This window comes from Puma concolor, chromosome B3 (genome assembly GCF_028749965.1).
Source record: "Puma concolor isolate L17-30 chromosome B3, mPumCon1.1.hap2, whole genome shotgun sequence".
In the NCBI taxonomy this organism is placed as follows: domain Eukaryota; kingdom Metazoa; phylum Chordata; class Mammalia; order Carnivora; family Felidae; genus Puma; species Puma concolor.
Window position 1 is genome coordinate 147,652,330 of NC_141672.1, and position 16,670 is coordinate 147,668,999.

Sequence of the window (16,670 nt, forward strand, 5' to 3'; positions counted from 1 at the left end):
TCGGCACAGAGCCCGACCCGGGGCTCGAACTCACCGACCGCGAGATCATGACCTGAGCCGAAGTTGAACGCTTGACTGACTGAGCCCCCCAGGCGCCCCTCTTTTTCAAATCCTTTTTTCTTTTCTTCCTTTCAGCTGATTTCCAAAGGTTCAGGAGACATTTTGTGTCTTCAGAATACTGCTAGACAAAAGTACAGAATTCCACGGGGGGGAAGTCTCTCCAAGGGTATTCAAAGTCATCTTTTAAATGCAAATGGAAGGTTTTTTTTTTTTTTTTTCTGTACTATAAAAGGCCTAATAACAATGAAAGATTGTACCAAGCATCTGGCCCAGCACCTGACACATGTCAGGCAAATTGTAAGGTTGAAAATTCTAAAAATTTAAATTTCTCAGCCTGCTCAGATCCTGTGATTCTAAGAGAAGAAGTCCAAGAAACACTAAGTAACAGTATGCATCTAGACCACCGGTGTCCAAACTTTTCACCACGCTTCCTCCTTCCTAAAAATGAGCACATATAGGGGGCGCCTGGATGGCTCAGTCGGTTATGCGTCCGACTCTTGGTTTCAGCTCAGGTCGTGATCTCAGTTTGTGGGTTTGAGCCCATCAGGCTCCGTGCTGAGAGTGTGGAGCCTGCTGGGGATTCTCTCTCTCCCTCACTCTCTCTCTCTCAAAAATAAAAAAATGTCCTTTAATAAAAATGAGCACACGTATCCGATGCATGTACAAATGTAGATATATACATATGAGTGTTTTAAAGCATCGTATGAAACCTGGGGTGCCTGGGTGGCTCGGTCGGTTGGGCATCTGACTTCAGCTCGGGTCACGATCTCACGGTCCACGAGTTCGAGCCCCGCGCCGGGCTCTGGGCTGGCAACTCGGAGCCTGGAGGCTGCTTCTGATTCTGTGTCTCCCTCTCTCTCTGCCCCTCCCCTACTCATTCTCTCTCTCTCTCTCTCTCTCTCTCTGTCAAAAATAAACATTAAAAATTTTTTAAAACTTTGTATGGAACCTTATGAACATTTAAAGCAAAAAAGCAGACACTGAAAAATAATAATGAACAGAAATAGAAGTTCTGCTGTTTCCACGTGTGCAGTGTGCAGCCTTGAGTACCTTCCAAGACGCTCAGTGCCCATCACCCTGGGAGCCCACTGATGGAGAGAACACTATCTGATTTTAGAACGTGAGCTCCAGGGGCAGGCTGCCTGGGTCCAAATCCCAGCTCACCTCTCGACTCCGTGGGACCCTGGTCAAGTCGTCCCTCTTTTCCTGGTCCTCGGTTTTCCAATCTCTAAACTGGAGACAACAACAGTCCCTGCCCTACAGATGCGATGATTAGAACTACGTAACATATGACATTTGCTCCACACAAAGAAGAGGTTCCGGGAGTCATGGCGAAACCCAAACTGATATCCAAGCAAACCTCTGGTTTATGAAGAGAGAAAATGGGGCCCGAAGACAGGACAGGACCAGGCACCGTGTGCCTGCGCATCTCAGTGCCTAAGCAGGACTACGTCTCCTAGCTCCGGACCACCAGTGATCTTTTCACTGCACCCCACTCGTTACAAATAGATGGGCCATACCTCCTGCCTGCCTGCCTGTCTGTCTGTCTGTCTGTCTATCTAATCTTTACAACGCTGATGTTGAAAATCAGTAGCCGAGACTCCGGCACCTTTCCTTTGATACGTATTTGGTATTAAATCTATTTAATATCCCCCTGAGATCCACTCTCGTATTGCAACCCATACTCCAATAATGCCAGGACGCCTCCCACAACGCACCAAGGTAAGCCTGGCTCTGCAGCTGGCTCATCACCACGTCTGAGTGCTGATACAGACAGCAAGAGGTTGCCGGGAAATCAGACAGCTAGGATAGGATTTGTGCATGTCGATGGTGTGGATTTTTCCTCGCAATAAAGACGACCTACAGGAAGGTAATAATCGCGTGGGGGAGGGGTGTGGGCAGAAGCGTGTCACAGGTACGGCAGAATATTGATAACCATTGAAGGTGGGGGATAAGGACGTGGGTTTTTTTTTTTTTAATGTTGATTTATGTTTGAAAGAGAGAGAGAGAGAGACAGAGAGACAGAGAGAGAGACAGAGCCTGAGTGGGGGAGGGGCAGAGGGAGAGGGAGACACAGAATCCGAAGCAGGTCCTGGGCTCCGAGCTGTCAGCACAGAGCTCGATGCGGGGCTCGAACCCACAAACCACGAGATCATCACCCGAGCCGAAGTCGGATGCTTAACCGACTGAGCCACCCGGACACCCCAGGGACACTGTGCTCCTGCAGACGAGTCAGCTGTGGTCAGAACCAGCCAGGAGCTCTCACTAGCAGTGACGAGAGCCAGCGAGCTATGGTCAGAGCTGTGGGAGCAGAGAAAGGGACCCGGGCTCTGTGGGGACCACGGGTCCGGTCCGCAGGCGCAGGGGGGGATGGTCAGTGGGGTGTGCGGGCTGGAGAAGGGCGGTCCGGGCAGAGAGCTCGGGGAGCCCAGCTGTCCAATCTCCATAGGCACACAGGCGGCGGCCCTTTCAACGAGCCTGGCCAGAAAACACTGTGGGTGGAAGAGGCCACTCCCGACACCCTCAGGTTCCAACCGTCCCGGGTGTTAAGGAATCACCTTTGCAGCTCCTGGTAAACGTGGACACAAGAGGAAAACGCAGACAACGGAAGCAGGGGCCACAGAGCGAGCGGGTGCTACAGAGGCCCCCAAGGAGCTCTCGTCCCCCGTTCAGCTCAGAGGGGACACGTGGGGACAACAGGCGGGCAGCAGGGATCATGGCAATTAAAACCACAGTCTTTGGCACACCTGATCGTGCAAAGGTAGCGGAGATGCTCTCACGCCCTACACGCCGTGGAACGCTGGTCCCCGGGGAGCAGTGTCAGGCTTTCCAGAAGCTAGCTGGGGAAGCCAGGAGGCTCGCAGCACCCAAGGGACCCTGGGGTGATGGCCGGACCCAGGAGTGGGCAGCGCCTTCCGCGGGGAACCACACGGGCGCTGGGAAGAGACCAAGGGGGTCCAGCCCTCCAGGCACAGAGCGTGACCTGGGAGTCACCAGCCACCAAGCAGAGCACACATCACCGGACGGCATGGTGCTGTCCCCCAAGGAGACACCCGTCACTCGGGGGAGCCCCTGACCCTGCCCCGTGGGGCTCCCTCGAGGGCCAAGGGACACAGGCAGGTTCTTCCAGACAAACGCCCATTCTCTCCGATTTGCTTTTGGTTTCATGGCTTCTCCTCCTTTGAAGGGACAATTCCCAAATTCATCCCAAAGTCCAGGCTCGCACCCTGTCTGTCGTCCCTCCACTTGACCCCCTGGACGTCTGATGGGCATCTCAAAGGCGACAATGCCCCAGCCGGAGTCCCAGCCCAGCCTTGGCACTTGGGCGCCACGCCAGCCCCCGGCCACCTCAGTGAGCAGCGACTCCGGCCTCCCGCTGCTCAGCCAAGACCCTCGGACTCGTCCACGCCCCTCCCGTCCCCACTGGGCTCAGCCAGTGCCGGTGGTCTGTCTGCACAAGAGCACCCCGGATCCGAGCCCTTCTCACCACGTCTGCTGCCACCATCGCCTCTAACCCACGATCCCCCAGGGGAGTCCCAACCCATCTTCCTCCCTCCCCGGTACCCGGGCCCTCTGTTCATCACCAACACAATCACCCAGAACCACTGACACCCGTCAAATCCGGTCCCTTCTGTCCCCGAGGCCCCCGTTACACGCCGTAGGACCCCCACCGCCCCCTTCACTGTGTCCCCGTTCTCACGGCCCCCACTGTGCACGCCTCGTGGCCCTGCTCCGGCCACACCGGCTTCCCTGATGTCCCATGAACCTTAGGGCCTCCGTCCCCTGGACTTTCCTGCACCTGCACGGAGCCATGGGGCTGCCCCTTGGTGCTTGGGGCCAGACGTCGCTCTCCGGATGAAGCACATTCTCACCTTTGAAAACCGCACTGTGGGCGCCTACTCTCCGGGACGCCCATCACCCTACTCCGTTCTACATTCTCCGCCCTTTTCCCAAACACGTACCGTGTTCTCATCAAATACTGTTTACAGAATCATGGGGTTGGCCGCTTTTCCTTGGTTTCTGCCCCTTGCAAGGAAAAGCTTCAAGCACCAGGGGTTTTGTGCTTGTTTTGCTCTGGGAGAATGTCTGCTCCACGACAGGCCCTTAGTACATTCGCTGAATAAGCATATGCAAGAGAATACGAGACTGAGTCAGAAAGGGATGTTTCCTGATTCCAGATCCCGATGGCGGAGCGCCGCGGGAGGCGATACGATACGTACAAGGTGCGGCCGCGGCGGCGGCTGTGGAGCCCAGCCGGTGGCGAAGGGCAGGGAGGGCGAGGGACGGGCCCAGCGACGAGGAAGCGGGGGTGCTGAGAGCAGGCTCCAGGGACGTCCCTGTGGGTGGGACCCAGATAACTGTGATCAGGTGAGCGAGCTCTGATGACTCAGCAGCAAGGTGTGGCTGGCCAGACGTGCGACGGACAGCGAGGCACCCAAGGGGACCCGGAAAACACAGGGCGACACAAGGTCAGAGTGGTGACGAGCTGTGTTTACAGTACGCTGACTCTGAGGGGTGGCGGGGCCCCCCGTGGATGCAGCCCAGGGGCGGTGGGACCCCAGGCCAGCCAGCTCCCGCTGGGCGTCAGGGACAGAGGCGGACACGGGGAAAGCCTTCATGGTGACATTCCTGCCATCTTCGGCCCTCTCATCATGACGTCCTTTCTGGGGTTTTCTCGAAGTTTGAGTGAGAAAAACTAATTTCATCCAATTAAATACATGACACCATGTTCACTCAAAAAACTATTTCAGGGGCGCCCGGGTGGCTCAGTCGGTTAAGCATCTGACTCTGGATTTCGGCTCAGGTCATAAGCTTGAGGTTCATGAGATCAAGCCCCAAGTCAGGCTCAGTGCCGACAGCGTGGGGCCTGCTTGGGGTTCTCTCTCTCCCTCTCCCTCTCTCTCTCTCTCTGCACCCTCCCCCCAAAATAAATAAAACTCAAAAACTCAAAAAAAACCCAGCAACCAAAAACAGGGAATTTGAAATATCTCTGGGTTATTTATGACAAGAGGGATAAATCAAAATACTGAAGTTAAACCGGCATATACAACTCCTGTACACAGACCGTTGCAGCACTATAATCCTCACGACACACGGTCTGGTTCTGTCCGCGACAATCGCCAGAAATAGTGTTGGGTAAGTTGGAACTCTCACTTGATTACTAACCATACTAGCAGAGGGCTTAGCTCGCAGTTATAATTAACGTCTGGAAACCCACTGAATACAGGCTCCCTTCGCACTCCTCCCCCAACCGAACTGCCCAGATTTCTTTTTTTTTTTTTAATCTTTATTTATTTTTGAGAGAGAGAGAGAGAGAGAGAGAGAGAGAGAGAGACAGAATGTGAGCAGGGGAGGGGCAGAGAGAGAGGGAGGGAGGTACAGAATCGGAAGCAGGCTCCAGGCTTTGGGCTGTCAGCACAGAGCCCGACGTGGGGCTCGAACTCACGAACCGCAAGATCGTGACCTGAGCCGAAGTCAGACGCTCAGCTCAGCTCAGCTCAACCGACCGAGCCACCCAGGCGCCCCGACTTCATTTTTAACCACTGAGAAATGGAGCCGAAAGAAACAAACTAACAATCACCACGGGATTCTCTGTGCTCCTTTTTTCCCCCCAAGACAACTGAAGCAGCACTGCGTTAAAAAGTAACCTTGCGGCCACGCTCTTCCCGGTGACTCAGCAAATCACTGATACGAGACAGTCAACTAGCAGGCTGGGGGCCGAAGCGCCACGACCTGGACTTTCTGGAAACAGGTTCACCACGGTGCCAGGGTCCTCGAGCGCTCTCAAGCAAGCCAATGGTGTGAGCTCCAAGACAGAGCCTCGAAGACTCAACAGGAATCAGACCTACAAGGCACCGTGGGAGCGCTCGGATTTTCGAAGGAAGTGTGCGATTCGGGTCCCGCGGAAGCTCGAGGGAAAGGGAAGGCCAACTGCCTGCTGAGGTCGTCCCGTTCGTGTAGAGCCACCGGACCGTCCTGGGTGGTGGCGGGGGGCTGGCTTTCACCTTCTCCTCCTCCCCACCCCTGACTCTAAGCCCCAAGAAGTCTCCGGTTCCAGCCGGAACATACACCCCGCGAGTGCGGCCTGCCAGCGGCCTGGGGGAGGGAGAAGAGGAAGGGTTTGCCAAGGGACCGCAGGGTGCCGGGTTACAGGCAAAGTTTCCTCTCCTGTTCGGTCCTCCTGCGGGCACCCAGACGCCCGGGGAGGGGGGTGGGGGGCGCTGTCGGATTCGGAACCCCAACACACACCCCCCCCCCCCCAGAGCTACAACAGGACACCCGGAGCCCAGACGAGCGCGTTCGAAGAGCCCTCCTCCCGGGCACCGAGCCCAGTAATGCCCCCGGATCCCGGCAGGCAACCGCGATCCGGAGGCAGACGACCCCCCCCTCCCACGATGCATCGCCAGGAGGTCACCAGCGGCCTGACGCCACGTCACCCGCCTCACCGGGTCTCCTCGCGTGGGCGCGCGTCGTCTCCCGTCGGCGCGAGAAAGGGGGGTGCAGCACAATGACAGATGCCGACAGGCCACGTGCACGTAACTTTCGTGACGGGATCTGACCGCGCTGCTCTCGTGTTGCTCACGTCTTCGTGTGCCGAGTGCATATGTGACCTTGATCGCGGGTATGCGTGCAGACGAAAGAGCACCGCACACGGGGGATGGAGGGGGGAGGGCGTCTGGTGCTCTGGGGGTTTGCACCGTGCCCGCCGTCTCCCACGGACAAGGGCGGAAAAGCGTCAAACTGAAACATCTCTGCCCTTCTCTGCGTCCGCGCCGGCCCGGCCAGGGTTGGCCTTACGTCTACGGAGAGCGGTGAAGGAAGCAATTTCTTTAATGGGCTTTCTGATCTGAGTGCCTGGCCTTCAGCAAGATCTGAACGCTCGGTTGTTACAGCTCTAATAACAGTATTGATGAGCGTAAACGATAAAAACGGCCCACTTGTGGTGCCCTCCCCTCGTGGAAGGCGCCGTGCTAGAACATGTGCTGTTCATGCTGTTACTTTGCTATGACTGTTACTGTTACCACCGCACCTGTCACGGAGGCTCGCGCTGCTTGGGAAACCTGCCCGAGGCCACGCAGCTAAGGGTGGCACCAGCGGGAGCCAGACTCAGGTCTGCTGGACTCCAAAGCCTCTGCCCTTAACCATAAAAGCCCCAGAGAGAGCTCAGACTCGCGAGAACATTCCTTTCCAGGTCACCCTTGAGACAACCTTGCTGCGTTACTCTGACGTAAGAGCCAGGGATCGGGGCGGCTGTAAATCGCCTAAATGAAGACACAAATCACGAAGTCACCTCAAGCCGGGGGCCTCTGACAGGAGCCGCACACAAGCCACGCCGACACAGGCTCGCCCGTGTCTCCTGCCTCCTCTACCCACGCCCGCCCACTCTCCTCTGCCCCGGGGGCTGCTCAGAACCTAGTCCACGCCACCGGCCACTCGTCCCCAGCAGCCCAGGGGGGGCCATCAGCTGCAGGGCAGGAGGGAGGGGAGGCCCTCTTCCTACCGCCCGTCACCTGCCGTAGGAGCCCACATGCGTGGTCACAGAAAGGGAAAGACGTCGCTGATCTACGGACCCGCTTTAAGAAGTGAATTGTGGGCTATTTTTCAAGGCCTGTGCTCTTTTGTGAGAGTGAGCCCTGTGGAGGCCGGGGCTCCGTGGAGACTGGGCCTCACCAGCCCCACAACCAGAGGGGGCGGGAGCTTGGCTGGCAGAGTCCCAGGGCCGCTCTCTCTCTCTCTCAGAACAGGAAACCCAAGCGTGTGGCGCCTTGTTCAAGGTGACATGATGGGCCAGAAGGACAGCTGGGGTCAGGACGAATCTCCTCGGCTCAAAAGGTTCTGCGCTTATCTAACTTTTGTAAATTAAATCTCTCAGACAAACCGGGAAGCCTGCTATTTAGAACAATGCGGAAAAAGAACGCAGTCTTCCGAACAGCCGATTAGTGACGCCCTAAGTGGATCTGTGCTGAGACTCTGGATCCTGCACACCAGGCTTCCTCTTCACCTGGAGATTTACAGCTTCCGCGCGGTGCAAGCAGAACGCGGCCAGAATTATCGCCGCCGGTGCAAGCATTCTCGCCGCCGTTCCGAACGCCAGACTCCGAGTCTTACGCGGGATTACCGACACGGAACAGGGTGGAGAAGTCCTGCATCTGGAGAGGAGGAGAGCAGCGGGAGGGGAAGGCTTCTTCTAAGTTTATTTTTATTTATTTTGAGAGAGACAGAGAGGAGGCAGTGACGGGACAGAGAGGGAGAGAACCCCAAGCAGGCTCCACACCCGACGCAGAGCCCGACGCGGGACTCGATCCCACGAACCGTGAGGTCATGACCGGAGCTGAAATCAAGAGTCAGATGTTCAACCAACTGAGCCCCCCAGGCGCCCCAAGGCTGCACCGTAAGTGACCTCGGGGTGGTATCCTGCAAGTGACTTCTCCAGAAAGGCCTTTTCCGCCCTTACGGAAAGACACAAATCACGGTTTCCAGCCCGAGCCTCCAAGGGCACCCTACGTACAAGCCAACACGTTTGGCCGAGAGAACACGCCCAGGACTGGCTGCCCATTCGGTCGCTGGTCACGGGGGATCAACAGAGGGAAGTGAGGCCCGTGAAACAGAACCGTGGAGAATAATCGTGAATCACGACCCAAAGCTCCGAATCCCGTTGGGCTGGAGAGAAACCGTCCCTGCCGGATGCGTGGGGAAGGCGGTGTGTACGGCCGGGCGTGGAACAGGTGCACTTGGAGGGAGAGGGGACGAGACAGCAAGGTGAGAGGCGCTGTGCAAACCCCAAAACGCACTTTTCAACGCATCTATTCTGAAGAGTCACGGTCTTCCGAGAGGGATATTCCCACACTGGCTGCCTTCAACGGCAAGCCCATACTCTGCTCCCTTTCTAGAAATACCACTGCACTTTCCCCTTACGTCACACACCGTCCGTAACACATTCTGTTCTCCTCGTCCCCGGTCAAGCCCAGCTAGAAACCCGAAGCATCCTTCCCGAACGGCACCGTAGTATCCCCTCTGACAAAGCTTAAGAACAAAGAAGTCAGGTCCGCAATTTCCCCAGCCCGGGGAAGGGCCTGCTTTGCTGCTCCCAGGGGAGACCCATCTGGAGAGGCCAAATGATACGCAGCATTCACAGCCAGCAGACAGGGCTCTAGAAGGGTCCCACGACCCGAGGGCACTCACTACAGCCTTCCCGGGACTTACCAATTTCCTAATTACGGATCCTATGAATCAGAGACACAGAAGTTACAAAAAGCAACACTTGGTTACGTATTCAAAACGCCTCTAGGGTCCCCTGGGTGGCTCAGTGGGTTGAGTCCGACTTCGGCTCAGGTCACGACCTCACGGTTCGTGGGTTCGAGCCCCGCGTCGGGCTCCGTGCTGACGGCTCGGAGCCTGGAGCCTGCTTCCGGTTCTGTGTCTCCCTCTCTCTCTCTCTACCCCTCCCCTGCTCACACTCTGTCTCTCTCTGTCTCAAAAATAAAACATTCACAAAATTTTTTAGAAATGCCTCTAAACTCTATCCCACCTTTCACCAAAAAAAGAAGGAGAAAAAAGCAAGCAAGAAAAAAGCGTCTGCGGTTAGGGATGCTCAAGGGGAGCGAACCCTACGGAGCCCCGTATCGACACGTGTGTTTAACGGCTAATGGCGTGTCGACAGAGGAAGTGAGTGTGGCTGCAACGTTATCTTTCCTAATTAGCCATTTGCACGCAGTCACCGGACGTCACCTCTCTCTGTCTGCACGGGCTTTCTCTGATTGGGTCGGCGTTTCTGTCACCAAATGCCTCGCTCCGCCACAGGCTCCGCGTCGGACGGATGTTCCCACAACTTCTGTGAATGACGACGGTGAACACGGGTGCCCCTCCTGTTCTTCCGGATGAAGACGCTCCCGGCTGCCTCACACCCCATCCTCTGGCTTATCTGCTTGACTCACCTTCCTGAGCCCTGGGTCCCACTTCCGCACAGCCTATGACGCCGACATCCGCGAGGAACCCCCCCCCCCCCGGGGACGTGTGTCGAGGGGGCTCCTCCGTCTCCGCCCACCTGAGCCAATGGAGGAGCCACCCCCCAGCTCGTTACACACCGCCTTCCAAGGAGGCCACCCGGCTTCCAGTGTCTCGTCTGCGAGTATCCCCAGGGGGTCCCGACGCGTTCCCCCAACCGCGCGTCCTCAAAACACAAACGTCAAGTGCGTCCTAACCGTCAAGCCGTCGATCACGCTCAGTCCTCACTCATAGAAGGTTCTCACCTTGCCTCCCTGTTCCCACACCGGCTGCCCAGGGGGGCTAGACAGTCATGAGTCCCCTCCCCAAAACTCCTAAGTTGAAACCACACCCCCAAAGTGATACTGTCAGGAGGTGGGGCCTCCGGAAGGCGGTCGGGTCACGAGCGTGGAGCCCTCTGGCGAGGTTGTGCCGCGAACGGTCCCTTGTCCCTTGAGCCGAGTGAAAATACATAAGCCAGCAGCCTGCAACCAGGAAGAGCGTCCTCACCGGACCCCGACCACGCTGGCACCCTGATCACAGACCCGCGGCCCCTAGAAGCGTGAGGAACAAACCGTGAGGTCCCGAGGACCACCCAGGCTGTGGCATCTCCTCAGAGCAGCCCACGGACCGGGACGCCACGTGACTTCCTCCACGCTGTGTCCACACCCTTCCTGGGTCCTGCGAACCTGCTTCTCTTCCACACCTTGGCTAGCGAGGTTCAAATGCCTAAAATAATCGTCTGCTGGCCCAACAGCAACGAACACCCTGCTTGCTTCAAGTTTCCTTCCTCCGGAAGCCTTTATTCTGGAAGACTCATCCGCCCACCGCACGGCTCCTCACTTAGAGGCCCCGCTAACCTACGCCAGGCACGTGCGCCCCAGGCAGTGTCCACGCGGGAAGTCCCCAGCCCAGCACTGGGCAGCCCGGGACAGCGCACACGGGGGGGCGGATACAGGTGAAGAAAACACACAGACGCTTCGCCATCCCGAGGACATCCACGTCACGGACACAGTGCGTGTACGTCGTACAACCCCCTACGGTGGTACCCTTGGATGTGAAAACCTTGGAGGGAAAATTAAACCCAACTCCTTTTCCTAAGAGTCCAACCTAGGAAAAACTGAGTTCATCCCATTTATCTATTTATGGGGCACCCATATGTGCCATTCACTAACCAAATATTTTTAAAAAAAATTTTTTTAACATTTATTCATCTTTTTGAGAGACGGGGAGAGACAGTGTGAGTTGGGGAGGGGCAGAGAGAGAGAGACAGACAGACAGACAGAAGCTGAAGCAAGCTCCAGGCTCTGAGCCATCAGCACAGAGCCCGACGCGGGGCGTGAACTCATAAACCATGAGATCATGACCTGAGCTGAAGTCGCTCAACCGACTGAGCCACCCAGGCGCCCCGTCGTTAAACAAATATTTAATGTATGCCATTATCTTAAGGCATTGTGGGGCATAGGGAGGACACAGAGCTCCTGCCCTCAAGAGACTTCCAATTTGGTGGGAATACAGTTAAGTAACAGGACGTGGTAAGAAAGTACGGGAAGGGCAGGGCTGGGTACCAGGTGCCCAGGGACACAAAGGGTCTCCGGATCCAATCAGGACCCGGTCAGGATGGAGTGTTCCCGGCACAGGAGGAGGGCACACTCGAGAGGCCGGAGGCGAGCATTAGGAGGGAGAAGGGAGGCCAGCACCGGGCCGGGTACTGAGGGGAAGCAAGCAGGACGCACACACCTGACTTACAGGCTTACAGTCCTCCTGCGGGAACCCACCCGGGGCCGAAGAAGCACAGAGGACGAGAGAGCCGCTGACGGGAGGCCGTTAAGGGACCAGACAGCTTCCGCATCGGGCGACTCCTAAGTTGTCAGAGTAAGTGAGACACATACACGCCCCTCTTGAGAAACCTGATAAATAGGCCCGGATGGCATCGTGGGAAGAGCACTAAACCAGCAGCCAAGAGACTGGCCCCCCGTCCGGCGGTCTTCCCTGGCCTCCGTCAGACGAGGTGGGCACAAGACCAATGGCCAGAAGGTAGGAAACAAATTCAAGGGCCAGCAACCTGCACTCTTTTCTTGTTTGTTTGTTGCTATTGTTTTACTGTGAAATCAAATGGAAGACATTATACCAAGTACGTCGCCCACAGAAAAAAACAGGGGTTTGTGAAACGCTTCGGGTGTAAACGGATACAGACACGTACCGACGTTACCTGTGTGAGCTCGATAGAGACCTGACGTGTAGTATTTGTTACTGGGGGGCCACTGTCGAAAAGGCTTCAAAAGCCCAGGGCAAGATCATTTGTAAGTTTCTTCAACCTCTAAGACGCTCATCGTAGCCTTTAAATTCTAACCCACTTTGGGGACGCCTCGGGGGGCTCGGTCGGTTAAGCCTCCGACTCTTGGTCATGATCACAGGGTTGTGAGATCAAGCCCCACATCAGGCTCTGTGCTGACAGTGCGGAGCCTGCTTGGGATCCTCTCTCTCCTCTCTCTCTGTCCCTCCCTTGCTCCCTCTCTTTCTCTATAAATAAATAAACATTAAAAAAATAAAATAAATTCTAACCCGTTTTACAGGAGTGTGGATCGATCCAGACGTGAATTGTGGCATGAAATTACATAAATCATGGGGAAAATGTAAATCTACCGTCAGATCATCCAAAACCGCATCGGACTGTTTATCCAGAAACCGTGCCTTTAATTAAACTAAGTGTGGCAAAAGTCTCCAGGAAATAACTACACGTCGCCTATGTGGTAACACGGCCACACCTGTATACTCAGGGCAAAGGGCTAGCCTTGAATCTGACGGGCTTTAGCTCTAATGCAGTTTGGCACAAGCAGGGACAGGGGCTCCTAACATCTTGACACTCAAGGGAGGACTTTAATGGTTCGTTTGTTACGGACTTCAGGCCAACCTTTATGCTTACTACCTTTACCAACAGCACACTGTAGCAATGTATTGCCTGTGTAGGACACGCTGTCTTGCAACCCCTTCTAGGAACAGGTGGCTCTCAAGCACCGGCGGATCCCAACTCAGCGTATCTCCGTACGATACATTCTCCTCTGCCCAAGTCGTTTTCGAAAAACTATCAGCCAAGAGAAGTCTTCAAGACTCCAGGGGAACACAAATTAGCATCTGAAATGTTCTTCTGTCGGACAAGCTGTTTTCCCAGAAAGGCAGAGGGTAATTTATGAGCATGGCAGGAACAGGAAAGGAGACAGAACTCATTCCTGTCGGCCACCTGCATAAGCCAAGCAAAGACATTTTAGATCAAGCGCCCATCGCCATAACAGGGCCAACTGCATGTACCCTGGGGACTCTTTCCGGGGGAGGAAACCAGGTGACATGATAGACGTGATCCCAAGTATTGTCACCATCATGGCTCCGGGGTGGGTGGGGGAAAAGTCACACACACCACAGCTAGAGCACAGCGGGTGACGTGACTGGCCCGCCTGCCAGACACGTGCCCACGCGGAGAACAGACCTCAAGTTTTCTGAGTGCTGTCTCACCAGAGCACCACCACCCGGGTTTGGGCCTGGTCCACCAAAGGCCCCGCCTCCATACCTACTTCCCAGTGCTTCTGTGAATGCTAACTCAAGGTCAAGTGATTCCCAAACCCCATGGCAGAAGATTCAAACTCATCTTGGGCCTGTTCCTGAGGCTCTGTGAGGTGCGAGGCCCACAGGCCGCCAGCTAAGCTCCTGGCCGGGAGGCTAACTTCCCACTCCGCCCCTCCGGCCACCTCCAGGGCTGGCCACCTCCAGGGCTGCCCACACGTGGCCCCTCGGAGCACCTGACGACGGGAAAGTCTTTGGAAGCCATCCCGTGTCGCCCCCGGATGGTTCCCGGCCTGAGACCAGGGGTCTGGTGGCCCCCGCGCCTGGCCCAAGGTCACTGCAGTGTGACGACCTTCGGTCCCCGGCCGCCAGCTCGCACAAACTCGGCGCGAACGAACCAAGTTGTTCCTGCCCGGGCCCCGCGGCGCCCCCAGGCCGCCGCGGGCGGTGACCGGAGCCACGAGGGCCCCGGGCCGGCGGCACCCAGGCGTGCCTGAGCGGGCAAAGCCCCGGGATCCGCGCTCCCGGCGGCGTTTGGGGAGCGGGAAGGCCAGGGGCGGAGGGGGCAGGCGAACCCACCCGGCCCCACCCCCACCCCCCCGCGCGGCCGGCGAGGGTGGGGACCCCGGAGAGGTGCGGGGGGGTGGGGGGCCGGGGGACCCCCCCGCCCGCCTCCTCCCCCGCCCCCCCGCGGGCTCACCGGGTGCGCAGCGCCTGCCAGGCGGCGTCGATGTCGGCGTACAGGTTCTTCTCGGAGGGCTTGCCCGAGCTGACGCCGTAGCCCGAGTAGTCGTAGGAGAAGATGTTGCAGTTGATGCGCGAGCCCAGGCCGATGTAGAAGCTGCACATCTGGCCCAGGTCCACCGCGTTGCCGTGCGAGAACAGCAGCGTGTAGCGGCTGGAGGGCGCGCAGCGCACGAACATGCAGCCCAGCCGGTTGTCCCGGGCGGTGCGCGAGAAGAAGACCTCGACGGCGTCCAGCTCGCGCTGCGAGTACTGCCAGTCGGCGCGCTCGCTCAGGTGCAGGCTGCAGGCGCCGGGGCCCGCGCCGTCCTCGGGCGGCGGCGGCGCGGGCTGGGCCCCGGCGGCGGCGGCGGCGCCGGCGCCGGCGGAGGAGGAGGCCGGGGCCGGGGCGCCGGGGCCGCGCTGCTCGGGCGCCAGCACCGTGTAGGTGGGCTCGGGCGGCAGGAAGGCCAGCTTGGCGGCGATGCGGCTCGGGCAGGGCGGGCAGCAGAAGAGCCAGCACAGCTCGCCCAGCGAGAAGCCGTTCATCCTGGGGCCGGGCTCAGGCATCGGGGCGGCCGGGAGCCCGCCGGCGGCGGCGGCGGCGGCGGCGGCCGGGCAGGCGGGCGGGCGGGCGCGGGCGCGGGCGAGGGCGCGGGCGAGCGAGCGCGGAGGGCGGCTGCGGCCCGCCCGCCCGGCTGCAGGAGGCGGGGGCGGGAGGGGGCGGGAGGGGGCGGGGCGCGGCGCTCGGAGCCGGGGCGGGTCAGCGGCGGCCCCGCGGCCGGGGCGAGGGGCGGGCGGCCGGGGCCCGCGCGCGGCACACAAAGCCGGCGGCGGCGGCGGCGGCGGCGGCGGCCATGGCTCCAGCGCGCCGCCCCCGCCCCCGCGCGCCCGCCGCCGCCGCCACTTCCGGGTTACCGCGCACCGCCCCACCCCCCACCCCCCACCGCGGGGCTCGGCACCTGGGCGGGGCTCCCCGCGACCCCTCCCTACGCGGGCGCGGGCGCGGGCGCGGGCACCTGCCGGGCCCGGGGAGCGCGCGCGCGTCTCCGGGATGCCCGGGCCCCGGGTCTCTGCTCGCGGGCGGCCGGGCCGATGCCACGTGTGGAGCCCGGAAGGGGCGGCGGGCAGCTGCCCGGCCCGGGGAGCGCGCGCGCGTCTCCGGGACGCCCCTGCTCCGGCCGATCCCACTCGGGGAGCCCTGAGGGGGCGGCGGGCACCTGCCTGGCCCCGGGAGCGCGCGCCCGGCTCGGTGGTCTGCACGAGGGCGGCTGGGCCGATCCCACACGGGGAGCCCCGAGGGGGCGCGGGCACCTGCCCGGCCCGGGGAACGCGCGCCCTTCCCCGGGACGCCCCTGTTCCCGTGTCTGCACCCGGGCAGCTGGGCGGATCCCCAGAAGGGATCGTGCAGGTGGCGCGGGCACCTCCCGCATCGGACTGTTCCCCTCACTCCTCTCTCCCTGCTCCAAATCCAAGTTCGGGCGTGGATGGAGGTTCTTGGGAATCTACTGGAAAGAACCTTAATGGGTGGACGAGAACGGGCATGTCCCTGAGATATTCGGCCCTTGGTGTCTGTGCTCAACTGCCTCGCCCTCAGGTCTCGGCACCTTAAGGGGTGCGGTCGGCGCCGCGTGTCCCCGTTACAGGACTGTTTCCGCATAAGTAGCAACGATGTCGCCTTCGCAGGGGCATGATTGGGCCTGCAGGCTGTTCCTGTATGGGTCAGAGTATCCGGGCCGCTCTGCACTGAGCAGGGCACCTTCCCCAGGTGGTCACTTCTGGTCCCACGTGCGGCGGATTTCCAGGTGTCCTCCACAGGGCTAGTGAGAAGTCCAAGGGTCCCAGGTGGCTAAGTGGTCTGAATCATGAAGGATTGCTTGTAATGACTTAGGTCCACTGTCATCTTGGAGTTCACCTTTAAGTGATGTTTTTGAATTGTAACTCTCGGTGCCTGAAACCGGGCGGGCCCTCGTGCCAATTTCCCAGAACCTTCCACTCTCCCTTCTCCCTCCTGATTTGGCGGCTGAGCTCTCCTTCAGGGGTGAACAGGAGATCCCCCTCCTGGACTGCCAGCACGGCAGCTAGCACGGGCCGGCCTGGACCTGTTGTTTTAACTAACAGATGCCCTGCGGATTTTAAGTTTAGCTGTGGCTTTTAAAGGAGTATTTTGAGCACCTTCTTCTGCACGGATTAGCCAGTTCAAATGGCGATACCCTTCAGGACCTGCTTTTAAAAGACTACGTCTTTTTGTTTCTTTATTTAAATATATATATGTTGTTTTAATGTTTATTTGTTTTGAGAGAGAGAGCAAGAGAGTAAGTGAAGGAGAGGCAGGGAGAGAGGGG

At 58.6% G+C, this 16,670-nt stretch overlaps 1 protein-coding gene across 1 annotated transcript in view; it reads right to left on the minus strand.

The window, feature by feature from the left end:
* Positions 1–14,948, minus strand: part of ABHD17C (abhydrolase domain containing 17C, depalmitoylase) — a 50,303-nt gene extending 35,355 nt beyond the window's left edge. Inside the window, exon 1 of the mRNA XM_086711746.1 lies at positions 14,303–14,948. Within this exon, the coding sequence (XP_086567872.1) occupies positions 14,303–14,895 (593 nt within the window). The 5' untranslated portion in view covers positions 14,896–14,948. The remainder of the gene's footprint in view (positions 1–14,302) is intronic.
* Positions 14,949–16,670: the final 1,722 nt, after the last annotated feature.